Genomic DNA, 18,053 nt, shown 5'->3' with positions numbered 1-18,053 from the left:
AAGGTGGCTTGCATCCTTGATACCTTTGCTCTGTGGGAGCTTGTTTCTTCGCCCATCGACCGGCCCCCTGTGGATTCGTCCGATGGCACCTCTATGGACCGTGCAGCCTTATGGGATAGGCTCAACTCTCGAGCCCGTTCCTTTCTTTTTATGAGTCTCCATGATTCTGTTCTTGTACATGTTCACAGGTTAAAGACCGCGGCGGAAGTATGGACAAAGCTTGCGTCTTTGTATCAGCACAAGACATTCGCCCACAAGATTTCCATGGAGAAGAAGTTGCGGATGCTCAGTCTTGATGGTTCTTCTTCCATGAAGGAGCACATCACGAAGATGGAGGATATGCGAGGCGAGCTAGCCTCTCTTGGTCGTCTGATATCGTCTGAGGATATGGCGATGATTCTGTTGACTCAGCTGCCATCACCCCGTTATGATGTCTTCTACACCAGCCTCATCACTTCGAGGACCCGTGAGACTCTCCTATGGGAGGAGCTTTCCCCGCTTGTCTTGGAGCATGACGAGCGACTCAAAGAGGTGGGAGCCAGTGGCTCCACCAAGGCATTTACGGCTGGCACAGGTGGTGGCAAGAAGAAGAAACAAAAGAAGGAAAAGGCCAAGGACAAGAAGGAGGAGGACAAGAAGGATGCGAAGGAGAAGAAGCCCAAGTGTCCCCATTGTGGGAAGGGCACTCATCCCGAGGAGAAGTGTTGGCAGAAGTATCCCCATTTGAAGCCTAAGGAGAAGGACTTGAAGGCGGCCCCAGCCACAACAGAATCTGCGTTTGTGCATCTCTTTGTTGAGGAAGACACTGCCCTAGCTTCTACCACACAGGAGAAGCCTTGGCTCGTCGACAGTGGAGCATCTTCACATATGACCTTCCGTCAGGATTGGCTTCAGGATCTTCGTTCCAGAGGGGGCACAGTCACATTGGTGACAATTCTACAGTTCCTGTTCGAGGAGTGGGGACTTTACCTATGTTTTCTGACAGGCGGTCTTCCTCCCCCAAAGTTCTCTATGTGCCTGATTTGGGTTTTAACCTATTATCTGTGCATGGTCTTACTCAGTTAGGTACCCGAGTCATTTTTTCTCAGGATGCAGTCACAGTGGAGGATGCTTCTACAGGTGATGCTCTTTGGACAGGTACACAGGAAGGTGGGCTTTATACGCTCACAGCCTTGGCTATGCGGACTTCCCATGAGCTTGGGCTGCTCTGGCATGCTCGGTATGGTCATTTGAACCTCGATTCTCTTCGCCGGGCTTCTAGGAGGAAGATGGTGGAGGGACTTCCTAATTTCCCTCCTCTTCACACTTTGTGCCCTAGCTGCTTGAGGGGCAAGCAGCACCGGCAGCCTCACCCGTAGGTTGCTTCTAGGCGGGCTACTTCTCCGCTTGAGTTGGTACATACCGACCTTTGCGGACCTATGGGCACAACCTCCCTTGGGAAGGCCAAGTATTTGATGCTAATTGTGGACGACTTTAGTCGTTATGTGTGGCCTTATTTCTTGGAGTACAAGAGCGAGGCGTACTCCCGTTTCTGTGAGTGGCAGGTGTTTGTGGAGACCCAAACAACTTCCAAGGTTCGTGGTGTTCGAGCTGATCACGGTGGAGAGTTCACTTCTCACCTTTTCTCTCAGTTTTGCAGGGATCATGGTATTCGGGTGGAGTATTCCCATCCGAACACACCATCAGAGAATGGTGTGGTGGAGCGTGCGAATCGGACCATGCTTGAGATGGCCCGATCTATGCTGGAGCATAGGAGTCTTCCTCATTTCCTTTGGGGTGAGGCGGTGGCTACAGCGGTGCATATACGCAACCGCTCTCCGACTTCGGCATTACAGGACATGACTCCATATGAGGCTTTCTTTGGGAAGAAGCCTTCCGTATCCCATTTTCGCATCTTTGGGTGCGATGCTTTTGTCCATGTGGACAAGAAGAAGAGGAAGACGAAGTTCGACTCTAAGTCGAGAAAGCTTATCTTCGTTGGTTATAGTACGACCACGAAGGGATATCGGCTCTTCGACCCGACGACGCGGCAGGTTGAGGTGAGCAGGGATGTGATCTTTGATGAGGCTTCGGCCTCTGAGGATCCAATTGATGGTTCTATTTCAGATGTTTCTTCATCATCGACGGACCCCCCCCCACCTTCTCTCCCTTCACTTCCTTCCAGGATGCCTCTTAGCACCCCCCTATTCCTCCTCCTTCGGCTTCCCTTTCCCCTTTGGTGGATGTGCCTTCGTCTTCTACGAGCTCTTCTACCGCCACTTCGGGATCTTCACGGGATATACAGCCTTCTTCAGATGCGGAGGATCTACCTTCACTCGGTGAGGGGGAGTCCCTCTCTGATTTGGGTGCTTTACAGGTTCCGGAGACCCCCCGGTCTCCCTCACAGCAGCAGGAGTCTCTCAGGATTCCTTTATGGTATCGCCGGCTCATGCAGGATTCAGGTGTTACTCACTTTCCTGCTTCTTCTACAGGTCCCCGTCGATCAGCACGTTTACAGGCCCAGCGGGACAGTTCACTATGTGTGAACTATGCTCTTATGTCACAGATTCTTCAGGATTCCGAGCCTTCCACTGTGGAGGAGGCTCTTGCACAGGATATTTGGAGACAGGCTATGCAGGCCGAGCTCGACTCCATCGAGCGAAACCATACATGGGAGCTTGTACCGCATCTCGTGAAACGGAAGGTGATTGGTGTGAAATGGGTCTTTAAGACCAAATATCTTGCAGATGGCTCCTTGGACAAGCATAAAGCTAGGCTTGTTGCCAAGGGTTTTGCCCAGCGTGCAGGGTTGGATTACTTTGAGACTTTTGCTCCTACAGCTAGGATGTCCACCATCCGAGTGCTTTTGGCTCTTGCTGCTCACCACCGTTGGCCTGTCTATCAGATGGACGTCAAGTCTGCTTTTCTGAATGGCGTTCTTGAGGAGGAGATTTATGTTTCACAGCCTCCTGGTTTTCTTGTGCAGGGGAAGGAGGATCATGTCTACAGGCTGCGGAAGGCTCTTTATGGCCTAAAGCAGGCTCCTCGTGCTTGGTACCAGCGGATTGACCGCTTCTTTCTACAGAGTGGCTTTGCGCACTCCGCTTATGATCCCAACCTCTACTTACAGGTTGTGGATTCTCTTTCGGTGTTCCTCATCTTGTATGTGGATGATCTTATCATTACAGGGAGTGACACTCAGCAGGTGGAGCATACACGGTCCATTCTACAGCAGGAGTTTGACATGACGGATCTAGGGATCCTTCACTTCTTTCTAGGTCTGGAGATCTATCAGATGGCACAGGGCATTTTTATCTCGCAGCACAAGTACATCTCCGAGCTTCTTTCGGAGTTTGATATGGCTGAGTGTCGGCCTATCTCATGCCCTATGGACCCTGAGTCCAAGCTTTTGACAGCTGGAGTTCCTCTTACCGATCCCACCCATTACAGGTGCCTTGTCGGCTCTCTTATCTGGCTGCTTCACACTCGGCCGGATATCTCTTTTGTGGTGGCTTTATTGTCTTCCTTTATGCAGACTCCTACCCAGGATCACCGGCAGGCGGCCTTGCGGGTTCTTCGCTATTTGCAGGGAACTCGATCCTTTGGGATCATGTATGGAGATGGGATTACCCTTTCTGGATGGAGTGATTCTAATTGGGCAGGTGATGTGGATTCGCGACGATCCACTACAGGTTATGCTTTCACCCTTGGATCTGGTGCTATCTCATGGAGCAGCAAGAAGCAGCCTACTATGGCACTTTCTTCTACAGAGGCTGAGTATCGGGCCCTATGTTCGACCGCTATGGAGGCAGTTTGGCTCCGTCGCTTACTCGCGGAGATTGGCTTTTCCCAGACTGGACCTACGGAGCTGCGCGTGGATAACCAGAGTGCTCTTGCTCTGGCCAAGAACCCGGTGTTTCATGCTCGTAAGAAGCACATTGAGGTTCAGTATCACTATGTTCGAGAGCGGATCGTGGATTCGGAGCTGGTGGTGGTCTATTGTCCTACGGCGGCCAATGTAGCTGATCTCTTTACGAAGCCGTTGCCTCAGGCTTCTTTGCTTCATCACATGCGGTTCTTGGGTCTTCAGACTCTCCCAGGAGTTGAGAGGGGGTGTTAGCCTGCTCTTCTTCAGTCTCAGTCTGTCATCTCCTGGTTGTGAGCTCCTATCAGAGTCTAACAGGAGACAGAGGAGCTCTGTCAGGACAGTTTTGTGGCTGCTCTAGGCAGCATGCAGTTCTGGTTTGTTCCAGCCCAATCTGGGCTGTTTTTTGCCCTGACTGCCCATTTTTCTGGCTCGGACCAGATCTGGCCATAGTCGGCCAGATCTGACTGGTCGGCCAAATCTGGCCAGGTCGGCCAGTTTGGCTGGTCGGCCAGTTTGCTGGCTGGGGGCTATTTATAGCAGCCCCCCCAGTCAGTCCAGCATTCACTCTCTGCAGGTACAGCACTGCTCCCTCCGTCTCCGTCTCCGGCATTGGTGTTGCCTCTGCTTCCAGTCTGTCCTAGTTCCCTCACTGACGCTCCGGGCTGCGTGCAAGGACTGTTCTGTCCATTCCAGTGTATTCAGCATTCATCTCAGTCAGTGCAGACTTTCTTCCTTCATTCTCTACTTCCTCTCTCCTCTCCTCTGTGTTCGTGTTCTTCTTTCGCTGCACACTCTCACATCATTCACTTCAGAGTTGTGTTCTTTCTCTCCTTTCTTCTGTTTGTGTTTGAGTTTCTGTGTTTGAGTTTTGAGTTTTGTGTTTAGGGTTTGAGTTTTGCTTTCCGTGTCTATGTTTGTCTCGTTGTGCTTCTGTCGTGGTCGCACACTCTGTGTTTCCTCAGTGCAAACCCTAGCGGTGCCTCCACAATCTTCTTCACATGGTATCAGAGCTGGTGCTCTTATAAAAAGTATCCTATGGATATTGTGGAGTGCTAGTCTTTGCATGAGGCACACAATACAACTCATATCCGAAATGGACTAGGCAAGGAAGACGACACTCCATATTCACCCTCACCATTACCCTCTATGTTTGCACCCACGCCAAATATTCCAGATTTCATTAACCTCACAGAGGAGGAGTTCGAGTACCTACAAAACAAGTATGGACTAGAAGACATCCCTTCTTCCAATTTTGTTACTCCTTTTGGACCGATTGCTGAGGCTGGCCGCCTTTCTAATCATGGAGGCAATATGACATTTGGGACAGCTGGCAATCCATCTTCATTATTCTACCTTGGCCTTGTGTTAGGTTTCTACAACCCTTTTGAGTCATTCGAATCAAAACCCTCTCCTGTTTTGCCTTTTGGTGTGCAAGATCCAGATGGTCAAATGTAAGTAAATCTTAATAGAGGGGGCTCACGAAGTAGGCATTCATCATCAGGTATACCTACATCTTCTATTTCATTTGAGCAAGTCCATTACTCTTGTTCTCTCCCTCCGATCCCATCCTCTTCTCATGAAGCCATATCACACTCATTTCACAACCTCGGCTTATATTCCACATCCGCCTTTACCTCACTGGGAGTTGGACATTCTATCTCCGCTCCCAGCACATTCTCATTCTCTATTCCATATTCACACTACCCTACACCTTCACATCGCAATGCCTCATTAGGGGGCATCGCACCTCTTAACACGGTCACCTACCCTTTCCCACAAGCCACTCCGCACTTTCAGACTTCATTACAAGGAATGCCACCCTCTAACACAACTCCCTCTACCTTTCCTCACGTAGGCACTACTTTTCCCACTGGGACGGCTATGACAAGCATCCCCCTCACTACCCCCAGCTGCACACACACCATCACCTTTTAGATGTAGGGTTTCCATCCTTTGCTTATGGTGAGTCATCACACTTTCCATGGGTCATTCCTAAGCAGGGCTTTCCATTCTCTTCTCCACGTATGCCTATCCCTCCACCCTGGGGTACTCATGCAGCAACAATGCCCATGCCTAGCCATCCCATGCAAAGATTTGGATCCTGTTGAGAAACCCTTCACCCGTAGTTTGCGTTTTTGCATTTCTGCGTTATACGTTTAGGGTTTGCAGCCCCAAAAAGGGGCACCATCCTAGACTGACTATGCCTATTTATAGGCCACTCTCTCATTCATTCACTACGGCTGATTCATTCAGTCCGTCACCTCTTCTCTCCAGCCTCTCCACTACCCTCACACCCCTTCAGGAGGACATTACAGTTCGTGGTTCGTGGCTATCTTCATCATCTTCCTTGTGTTACGGCACCCTTGTTCCCTTGTATCACATTCACTCCATGTTTCAGAACTTCATCATTCCATTTATCAGAGTTTCGTCTCTCTTCTCTTCTCTTCTCCGTGTTTGCCGAGTTCACTCCATGTTCCTCCCCACAAACCCTACTATCTTGCTGATACGTCATCTTTTGATATGGTATCAGAGTTGGATCTGCTCAAACAGCGGCAAAGATCCTCCACTCCAGTGAAGGCAAAGACCGGTGGCAGGTTCGGCATCCACTTCTCTTCTTCTTCCACGGCATCAAAATCTCGTTTTTGCATTTTTCAAGTGTTTCAACTTGCTGCCCACACCCTGTTCGTGGAGGATATCTCAGCCGAAGCTATCCATTGCTGTCTCCATCAGTCAGCGCCTAATTTCCAGCCCTCTTCACGCAGTTTGGAGCTGATTCCAGCCAGGCAACTGCTGTTCCTGTGCAGACCTCCTGTTCCTGTTCCAAGCACGGGGAGCTTGTTGAAGGCCATAGAGAGTCCTCTTCAACCTGTATACCTTTCAAAAGAATAGAAACCTGGAGGCTACTCAACATAGATCTCCTCCTTCAACTCCCCATTCAAGAAGGCAGACTTTACATTCAGCTAATAGACCAGCCATCTTCTATGGCTAGCCAAGGCAAGAACTACACGAATAGTAGCCATCCGAGTTGTAGGAGCAAAAGTATCATGGAAATCAATGCTTGAGCACTATGTAAAATCTTTAGCAACAAGGCGGGCTTTGTGCTTGTCCAACGTGCCATCACTGCGGTACTTGCTCTTAAAGACCCATTTGACTGCGATTTGGCTTAGGTACAAGGTACCAAGAGCCATTCCTCTCAATCAACTCCAACTCCTACTCCATCGCTCTCCACCAATGATCATGCTGTAAAGCCTCCTTCATGGAGGTGGACTCTCGATCCTACATGGTACAAGTCAAACAGTAATTAGTGTACACAAGCTCGGTGTGGTGTGTCCGGTTCCTCCAAGAATGCCGCGGGCCATCCTACGACTGCCACTCCTCAAGGACCCCCTCAATCCCTATGTCATGAAGAGTGTCACGAAACTGTCAAAGGGATTGAGGGGGTCATCTCTAACAAATTGATGCAACATGTCCTATCCCGAGCCACATAGCCATTAGTGGAGTGTGCCCAATGCTCATATGCTAGGTCGAAATACTGAAGCTAAGAGTGAAACCTAGGCAATAAACCTTGCATAAGCTCGATAATAGCAGAGGTGTTATGCGCCTTCCACGAGCAAACAACCTTGTATGGAATAAATATAGGATTAGGTTGGGGTTCCAACTCTTGCACTAAATCCCATAGGTTCTAAGAGTCTAAGACACGCCTCATCAAATTTGACCAAGTGTGTAATTTGACCCATTGAAATGAGTTTTGCCATTAAAAGCATGCTTGGCGAATGAGGAGCTAGAACCATGAGGTATTTGGAAAGATAAATAGATAGAATAAGATGGAGAATTAGATGATGGTGCTGGTGGTGCTGGTGGTGGATAAGGAGGAAGAGGATAGGTAGAAATAGGCTCCTAATGTCCAACAAATGCCGATTGCTACGGAGGTATCGAAATGGACATAGGTCCATATGATATTGTAGGTGTAGGTGAAGGCATTGGGACACAATAGCCTTGTTGGCTGAGGCAGAACATAATGATCAGATGGTCTGCTAGGTAATGCCATAGAGGCAAACTGCAATACCAAACAATCCATACTTGAGTATGTCTGGGATACAGTCCCAGAGGGATAACTCGAATGTGTGTATGGGAGGTCGAGCCTCCATCATAGGTACACCACTTGGAAATGGGTATGTAGAGGTCCTAAACACTATGCCTAAATGTCCAAAACCCCCCGGTGTAGTGTGTGGTGGATAATGTGGTGCACTTAATGGAAGCAGAAAGAAAGGTGCAGCGGAAGATGAGAGAGGGATAGGTGGGAGCCCAAATAGATTTGTGATGTATGTTGTTGTGGGAAACATGATAGGTTCCTTTTATCCATTAAATGCATTAGATGAAGATACGCCTACTCCAAATTAACTATAAGAAATAAAATCATTTGAAGGAAAAGAAAGGAACGGAATACTTACAAGTTTTTCTTTCAGTTTCTTACCTAGTTTTGAGTTCATAAAGAAATACATGTCTTCTTCATACTCAAAAACCAAAGGTTGCTTTGAAGAGTCCCTTCTTGAGGACGAGCATCCCCCGATCCAACAAAAAATATAAAATTAGTTGGCATAGAATCTGAAATAATAGGTTTCGTACTTGGCATTGAAGAAAAGATATACTATGGAAGTGATGTGTAATCCGAGCCAGGTTCCACTTGTCAATGGCCAGTCCGTAGTGGAGATTCCAAAGATCCTACAAGATCATTAGTTCTGTGCACCGAATCTAAAGGAGAAAACTCAAGCTTACCTTCAATCTCCTACTGAGTTCTATGCATAAGGATGAGATGATACTTAGCAATAGAAATCTGATATGTCTGTGGACTCCATGGTAGTCCAATAGTTCTCTGCCCATGTCAAATCGGGCAGAAGCAAGCCAGGAGGCCCACTCCTGATCATTTTTATCCATGTTTGGTTGTGGAGACTAGAGTGGCATTGTGAATGTATTTGAACTTATCTGACCCTTCTATTGTTCCTACTTTCACTAATGAGCTTTCCAATCAAAGGCCAAGGTTTCTCAAAGAGTACCTAGCTCTAATACCATATAAAGAAATACTCTAAATGCGAAAAATACAAAACCAATTGTAAGACAAACACAGTTAGGGTTAAGATTAGGGTAACTCAGAGACAGCAAGTAAATGAATAATGAATATACAATGCTCATGCAGTAAACACACTATACAATGAATACTAAACCGCGAACTCTCGTATCTTTGGGATCAAGGCAGAGGTTTATGATGTACTCCAAACCGTTCCCAAATCGCAGCAAAGGCAACCTCCATGTGTCGAGCACAAGAAAACGCAACCAGGGAAGGCTGGATCTAATACAAACAGTTGTTCAGGAGTTGCCTGTAGGTGACAGCTCCAGGGTACCAGGTGACAGCTGTGGGCAGGTGGTGACAATAGCAGAATGAAGACAAAGGCTGGAATCAAAAACCAGACGGTAGCAGAAGGCTGGGGGAAGCTCTAACCACAATGTCCTCCATGAATGAGATGTGGGCAGCAAAGATACGGCTCGTGAAACCCGCAAAAACGAGATTAAGGAAGAGCAGTGGGCTGCATACCTATCTATAGAAAGTTTAGGGTACCCAAATTAGAAATTTGCATATGGAACACAGTAACTCTCTAGGATCACATTTCTTTTTAAAATAAGATGGTTTCTTCATTAATTAAGCATGTTTTGGGTTGTTTAAGTCAGCCTTCAAGCTAATGCATTTTTAGCTCAACAAGGGTGGTGAGGTGGGATAACCCGATCTCCTGTGTACTTCTATGTAGATGCACAAGATCCAGAGAGTGGTTTCCCTAACACAAACGATCAAAATCTAGCAGTATAAAATCTTGGATTTAGGATTGATATCCAAGTCCGCGATGAGCTATTTGATAGAGAACAAGCTTTGTTCTTAGTTTGAGCTCACATAAGGAGACACTTTGGCAATCTGGGAAATCCATGGTCATTTAAATAGTAATGACTAATATGCAAGCAAGGACCATAATGAGGATATGAAATTTTAATGCTTTGCTTAGGATTTGATTAAAGGATCAAATCAACAAAAGTGACTTGCACATGTGAAATACAAGTTAATTATTTCATAATGTGAAACCCAAGTGTGAGAGTGCGCAACAAAAGAAGAAACTCAAACACAGAGGAAAAGAGAGACAATTTGCAAGAGAAGAAGAAACCTGCACTGATGAACAAGAAACAAATGCTAAATACAAGAGGACTGATCAGTCCCTACACACAGCCCACAGTGTCAATGAGGGCACCAGATCAGGCCGATGATGACGGCAGTACCACTGAGGAGGAAGATGATAGAGTCAAAGTGTGCACCTACCAAGGAATGAGAAATATGATAATCTAATTGACTACCAAGTGGGAAATGGCTATAAATAGCCAAAAATCCCAAAAATTGACCAACCTAAAATTTGGGGCCAAAAATATGTCTAACCAGCATTTAATACTGGTAAAAATGCCATAAATGCTCAAAAAATCCCGGAAAGGGTGGACAATGTTCAGTACATGAGGCAGGCTGAAGAATGCAGAAACTGCCCCAAGAAATGCACATAAAATCCCGACTGGAGGAGAAAATGCACTGAAATGCAATAAACAGAGTGCTCTAGAATGAGCTATCTCCTCCGTCAAAACAAGTGATAGACAAGTCAGAGCTCCTAAAGTCCTCATCTGACTCAAACTGAGGCTCACAAGCAGGAGATGACAAGGTATGACAAACATGACTGCTAACACCAGGACCCTGAGATATTAGTTGGTGCCAAATGTAAAAGTTGTAATAAGTTATGCCTAATAGATAGTAAATGATACCCGGTGTCAGATTTGGACCTAGACCAATTTATTGGCTATTAATACCAGTGGTGAGGTGAGGCATTAATTAATTATTTAATGCCGGTCTAAGGGCTAATAAATGCTCAAGGATAATTGGGAGACGAATTGGCCTAGCCAATTTAATTATTGGTTGGTGAAATTATTTTTTGGGCATTGAAATAACTATTAAATTATTTCAATAATTAATTTAATAAGTTGAATAATGCTAAAAAATGAGAATAGAAGACTGCCACTTCGCAAAACTTGCCCATGCAAATGAGGAGAAGACTATTGGAGAATGGTGGAAGACTATTACAATCATTGTGAGGGAGGAGGTGGCTATTAGAGAGAGAGAATATGCTGCTGAGGTGAATTGCAGCCACACGACCTAAAGTACAACAAGTGACAACAGTTTGGGGCCCTTCACATACAGGTGACAACAGCCCAAGGCCCTTCTGCTACAAGTAATAGCATACAAGAGGGAGCAACAGCATTTATGGTGGTCCTAAGCTGTAGGCGGCAACTTCCATGGCTGTTTGAATAGGGCAGCAGCAAAATTTCAGCCTTTTCTCAACAAAACTCTGAAATTTCTTTCTCCATAGCATTCTCTCATCCTCCAATCGTCTCTCAAGTTATCTCCAAAAAATCCAACCATTTCAGTCATATCAAAGGTGGAGAATTTGATCAATCTTTGTTGTAAATCCTACTTTACTACATAATTAGGGTTTGACAGCTGCCTCAAGATGCATGCTCAAAATTGATGCCCTAGGACTTAAATTCCACCAGTTTAAATTGAAGAATTTCAGGGACATTCAAAAGGCCAGCCAGCCAATATCAAATTTGGGGCAAATTTTGTCTTGCAAGAAGCAAAGTGAAGGTCAATCCCTAAGAAAACCAAGGGGCAAATTGGTTTGAAGGCTTGCTGGTCATTTGTGACAGCAAGAGGCACTTGGATTAGTGGAGAAGATTAGAAAATCTCAATTGTACACATCCATTTGCAATTGAAAATAGAGAAATACCATAAGGGGCGCCAATTTTGGAGCCAACGGGCTGTCCATTGTCCAAGATTAAAGTGGTAAAGTGTGCATTTCAATTTATGTGAATTAATTACTTGAAGTAATTCTTGATTAATCAGGTTATTACCACCCTCCCCAAGGAGGAAGGCTGGTTTCAAGGGCAGCAATAAATGTAGTCATCCTACAAGAAACCAAGTCACCTCATCCTGCAAACACAAAGCACAGATCGCTGCAGCGCAGGCTGAACATGGCAGAAACAGACTGAAAATTGGCAGAAGGTGGTCACCCAAGCTGAAGAACACTTGCAGCAGTTCAGGATAGGTCCAGGATAGGTCCAATCAGCAATGGACAATGTAAAATGCAAACCTACAACTGCAGAAACAGTACCAAGTTCTCAATCACAGATGGTTGAAACAAACTCAAACCCTGACCATGAGCCCTGATACCGTGTCAGAAGAGGACACGGGGATAAAAGCATAGAAAACTGATGTAATAGACTGTGTAAACACAGAAAGAAGAGAAAAGAGAAACACTGCAAAAGAAGAAGAATACTGCACAAAGAACTCAAAAGAAAAGAGATGCTCGGAAAATGGAATCCATATACCAAGACATGAGACTATAAATGCAATGCGAGTCACTAGCTGTGTAGGCACTGGCATCGGCTCCCTCTCCCCAACGGAACCTGATGTAGGAGTATGCAAAGTAAGTGTTTAGAGGAGGGAACATCTACAAAGAAAGTGGCTGGAGGAGGGAGCACCAAGCCTATAAATAGTCCCGAAATCATGATCAGGTCTATCAACATCTAGGGCCACCAAAAATATAGGTCAACCAGCAAATAATGCAGTCAGCCACAAAAAACGCATAAAATGTCAGGCACCCACAAGAGGCAGACCACATCATGAAATGCCTAGCCAACTAGAGCATGCACACATTCACACGTAAACTGACTAATCTGCCAACAAATATATGCATGATCATAAATGCGCTACAGCATTGGTGATTGGTTAGTCATGTGTGCTACTTCAAAGACATCGCTGACAAACATAGAGAAATGCTATGATTCCTTATTGTTTTCAAAAGTTGGCCTGTTTGGCATCGACATCAGGTTCTCTTGGAGATATCTTGGTGGTGGCTTGTGCACCCACCACTTGGATATCCATGGTCCTATCTGAGTGTCATTGTTGCATGTACTAGGATGAGTCATTATCACTTATCATATCACCCATGATCTAAGAAAGGGTGTTAGTGGATAATTCTGAGTTCACATGTGAGTCTATGCATTACTAGTCATGATGTGGTTGTGGCTACCAGTTTATTTGGGCATATTTATGGCCACCTGGATATTTTATGGCTGGTTGACCTATATTTCTATGGCCCATAGACATTATTGACCTAATCATGATTGTGGCCTATTCATAGACCAAGCAATCCCTCCTTTGTGATTCATTCTGGATACTCCTACATGCTGTTAGAGAGAGGGAGCTGATGCCATTTCTCACACAACCGGGAACTCATTGTTGTTTTTGTGCCATCTCATCTTGGTATATGGATTCCATTTCCCAAGCATCTCCTTTCTTTTGAGTTCTCTTTGCAATGTTCTTCTTTCTTCATAGTATTTCTCCTTTCTCTTCTCTTGTGTTGTACAATCTATTACAGCAAATTCCCACACTTCCATCGTTGCACCCACTTCTCGCATCATCGGCTATCCTTGACTATGGCCAAAGAGAAAAGAATATAGCAGTCTTCTCTTCAATCATTATTTGAGATTAAAGTCAGACCACACTCTTGGATAGAGGACTTGTCCTAGGGATGGTCCTCTCTACAAGTCCCTACATCAATGGGAGATTGGTTTGCACTTCAAGAGTTACCATAGGAGATTAGGAGACAGAAACTACAAGTCTTAAGGGAGTTAGAGCTATGATTGAGGCTGTGAGGAAGGAAGTTACGAGAGTGCACAATAGAAAGGAAAGTAAACATGGAGAGGAGACTGAATCAATGTAGAAAAGAAGGAACATACTGACTACAATATTTATAAGACACAAGGCTGCAACGGTCAACCCCAACATGCAATAATGAGTGTCAGTGTGGACACCAGATAGTAGCAGGGGGTGAGAGAGAATGAGAAAGACTGGCTGATCACAATGAATCCAATGAATGAATAAGAGGATAGACCGTCTATAAATAGACAAAATGGTGCCACAATTGGTAATCAAGCAATCAAGCCCATAATGTGGGTGCCCAAGACAACCTACAATGCCAAAAAAAATGCACTAATGTACCCATGTACCCTCCATCTAAAGTGCCTAAAAAACATAAAATGACAAACAAATACAATGTCAAAGCTCCTTATGTCCTCATTTGACTCAAATTAAGGCTTAGAAGTAGAACATGACAATATAAGACATATTTGTGAACACCCCTCTCAAATCCTAGATGTGGCAAAAGGCCAAAGAAGATGTGGATTCAAGGGTGGCAAGAAGAGTGCCAATGAAGTCCGTCGATAAAGAATGCCAACCAAGGAGCAAGACCCCCTCTCCAAATGAACACCCAATCGAACAGCAAGTCACCGTAGGCCCATGGAAACAGAGAGGCCCCAAAATATCACTCTTGAAAACTCCAATTGAGAATGGGTGAACCAAGCCATTGACCCAATTCTGAGATGATAGCAAGGAACTCCAAAGGTGCCATAATCTACAAAGACACAATAGAGACCAAGGGCCAAGCAGCAAAGGATGGTTTCTCAATGATGAGGGAAAGATGTCACCACATGAGAGAAAGGCCCAAAGTAGATTATAATCCCTAAAGACGCTCCTCATGATCAAGGGAAACCCCCTCTAAAATACAAAGAGCCAAGGAACCCATAGCCACATCATCGATACCGTCCCCCTTTTAAAGGGATGGGAGGTACAAGAGAGCCACCAGAGGAGATAATGGGAGATGGGATGGAACCTGTGGGATGGGTGGTGTTGTTATGAGGACATGAATTTTTTATGCTTTGCTTAGCATTTGATTAAGTTGTTAATCAAATATACAAATATAAGGTGCACATGTGATGTGCTAGTTAGTTATTTCATGATGGGGAACCACAGAACCTGAGATTTCAGTGGGTGTCAAAGGCAAAATTTATTTTTCTAAGAATTAATCATTAGATTCATTTTTAGAATTAATATTCTGAAAATTAATTTAATTTGGCTGAAAATCGCTGGAAAATGCAATTAGAAGGCTACCACTTGCCAAAACCTTAAAGGTTGGTGGAACCTCATTTCAACATTGGGAGAGTTGCATGGAGAAGAAGAGAGGCCAAGCTGCTCTATAGATGCCCATTGTGGAGGCTATTCCAGCTATTGGAGGCTGTCAAAGTGTTGCCCCCAACTAATTGGAACGCCATTGGAGGCATGGCAGGCAACTACATGTAGGGCTCCTCTTGATGGTGGGCTGCAGTAAATCAACCATTCACAGCAAGGCAGCATTCAACGAGAGCTCTAAGCCAAATTCAGTCCCAAGAGGGTGCAAGTGATAAAAATTTGTTGGTAAAACCTAATTTACAGTAAAAATTAGGGGTTGACAACCACCTTAGGAAGAGTGCTCAAAATTTAGGGCCTAGTAAATTCAGCAGCTGAAATTTGGGGATTTCAAAGAATTTCAAGAGGCCAGCCATCCAACATTGACTTGGTAGAAAAGATATCACCTGCCACTGCCAATACAAGACACAGAAATCCTCTGCTTTGGAATGCTCGTACACAGCTAATAACACATTGGAGTGGTTGACAATCGCATAGGCATGCTCCCACAAAGAGGGCAGTTCTGCAAATGGCTAAAATGCAACCTCTTGCTGCCAGAAATAAATGAGGAAGGGCCGAACACTACTGCACCAGCAAACATGATAAGGAATGGCACCTTCATGCAAGAAACACAGGTCTAGAATCCAACTCTCCTACCTACAGTGTGCATGCACCTTCTGTTGGAAACTCTAATGGCAACAATGAACAAAATGCTCTAATACCGTGATGGAAACAAAGGAACAATAAAGATGAGGCAAACAGGAAAGAAGAAAGAATGCCAATGAAGGTAGGGATCAGGGACGACCCAGGGCAATGAAACCCAGGTGTGCAAAATGACTGAAAGAAATGACAGAATGATGTATTGGTGGGATTGGAGGCAATATATAAGCCATACTCAAGAAATCTGGCTACCCTACACCATACAGGTGGAAAATATAGCCAACCAGCCATAAATGATGGCCCAACATGATAAATACCTTAAAAGATCTAAAGTGTGGGAGTGCCGATGCAATGGGTCTCCAGTATGGAAGCAAAGCCAAATTCCCACTACCAAGTTTCCATGAGCCAACAGCCATGGAAATACTTCAGGTTCAATAGCTATCTTCTGATCTCCTCCTAAAACAGTAGAGTGATGCCCTGGCTGTACCAATGGGGTGCCACAGCTAGAGAAGCCTTGATCCATGTCATATGAATCCACCTTCCTAATCTTGTCATGAAACCAAACATTGAAATATGTTGAGGGCTCCTGCTGAAAATATAGCACTAGCTAACATGAGGCTGTTTAAATAGAGTTGGACTCTAAAAGAAAAGATGAATGACATGAAAGCCCAACTAGAACAAGCTAGTACAACGACAGTGAAGAGGTTGATGGCACAGAAGCATCGTTAGACAAGTTAAATCCGAGAGAGACTAAGCTGCTGAAAGCACAATTGAAGAGTTATTAGAAGAAACATGCCAACATCCACCAAAACAAGAACAGCTAAGGCTGGAGAATGAGTCCAATATAGACACCTTCCAGAGGACTTAACACACCCTCCAGCCAAGTTGGCAAAGCAGGTGCTCTAACCCTACAAATGAGAAAAGCATGGATGTAAAGATTGTAAGTTCTCTCCAAACCCACTCTCTCTTTTGGAGAGATCTCCTCTACTAGGTGACAACACAATAATACCTAATGCTATAGAATTGCTCCATGTCATAAGCTCCAGACAGAAGAAGATGCAAGATAGTGAGTGCGTGATCCACTAGAAGTGAAATGCAAGCTTTTTGTGGAAATTGTACAAGCAACATACGTAGAACTAGAAAACCGCATTGTTTCCCAACCAAAAACCAAACAAATAGACCTTCAATTGCAAAACTCCACCCACATTATTATTCAAAATTTTGAAAACAAAACAATACATTTGTGAATCCCTAGGTCGATTAGTGACAAGAACACCATAATTCCATTTGTTCCTACATCCTTAACAAGTATGTTGAAGTTAATGTCTCTTCTCTTAATCCTTCCATTATCAAAATTGAACCTAATCCCCAAGCTGTGATACTTATGTCTACAACCTGAAGTTCATATCTCTTCTCACTGCTTCCATCAAGCTAAGAAGTACAAAGCCATCATCGTTGCTATAGAAGTTCAAAGCTTGAACTTCATATTGTTGTTGCATCTTGAAGGGCATGTAAATAGGTAGTGATGAACAATACATTAACATGTGCAAAAAGTTCAAAGTAAACAATCGGAAGTCTCCATGAAGTTGTGAGCAAGTTGAATTACCTTATCTGCATAAGCAATCCACTTATTGGAAGCATCATAGGCTGATACAGAAAGACCCCATCGGGAACCCCATAGAAGGGGTTTGTTTTGGCCTCCTTTAAGGGAGTAGCAGCAAATGGAGTTGCCACAGATTGCAAGAGCTGAATTGTCCTCCTGGAAATGCAAGGGCGTGCCATGGTACCCAATGGCGTATCTACAAAAATGCACACACCAGACAGACGACCAACATCCATTTCTTTACAGAAGGGAAATCAGAACGGGTAAATGGAGTTTTAGCTCACAATCAGGAACGTGAAATGCATCGTTTTTTTACACTTTCAGAGGCGTAGGCACTAGCAGATTTAAAATAATGACGGAGATCAATCAAAGCTTCAGGCCCGCTTTCAATTTGGGGCAAATTATTGCCAAACAGGATAAAAAAAGCTTACTCTGTTCTAAAGGACTCCATGGCCCTGCACTGGCATTGCTCTCAATATCGCATGGCTGTGTCTGCTCGACAGGAAAACCAACTGCCAAGCCTGTGTTGTTTTCACACTGGCCCTCTTCTTCTTTTTTGTTGGGCGGGTGGTGGGGGGGGCAGGGGAGGGGGATTACTAAAGTTTTAAAGTACTAGTTATTTCGTGGCACATTCACAAGAGGAGGAAGCTAGTGGGCGTCTATCGCCAGCAGCAGCCATCTTCTTGGCAAAGTGGCTCATCTCGTTAGGGCTCATTGAAGCATCATTCACCCATTTCAAATCCTTAGGTGGATCAGGTGGATCAGGACGACGGCGGCGGCGGCGACGACGACGACGACGACGA

At 45.0% G+C, this 18,053-nt stretch overlaps 1 protein-coding gene across 14 annotated transcripts in view; it reads right to left on the bottom strand.

The window, feature by feature from the left end:
* Positions 1-17,815, bottom strand: part of LOC148030783 (uncharacterized) — a 385,751-nt gene extending 367,936 nt beyond the window's left edge. For all 14 annotated transcript variants that reach the window (XM_087684297.1, XM_087684298.1, XM_087684294.1 and 11 more), the window contains exons 1-2: positions 17,682-17,815; positions 17,254-17,446 (exon numbers count right to left, since the gene is read on the bottom strand). In XM_087684297.1, the coding sequence (XP_087540423.1) occupies positions 17,254-17,446; positions 17,682-17,701 (213 nt within the window). In that variant the 5' untranslated portion in view covers positions 17,702-17,815. The remainder of the gene's footprint in view (positions 1-17,253; positions 17,447-17,681) is intronic.
* Positions 17,816-18,053: the final 238 nt, after the last annotated feature.

This window comes from Lygodium microphyllum, chromosome 9 (genome assembly GCF_053477565.2).
Source record: "Lygodium microphyllum isolate KBCC chromosome 9, Lygodium_microphyllum_v1.1.10, whole genome shotgun sequence".
Classification (NCBI taxonomy): Eukaryota; Viridiplantae; Streptophyta; class Polypodiopsida; order Schizaeales; family Lygodiaceae; genus Lygodium; species Lygodium microphyllum.
This window is presented reverse-complemented; position numbering and strand designations above follow the sequence as displayed.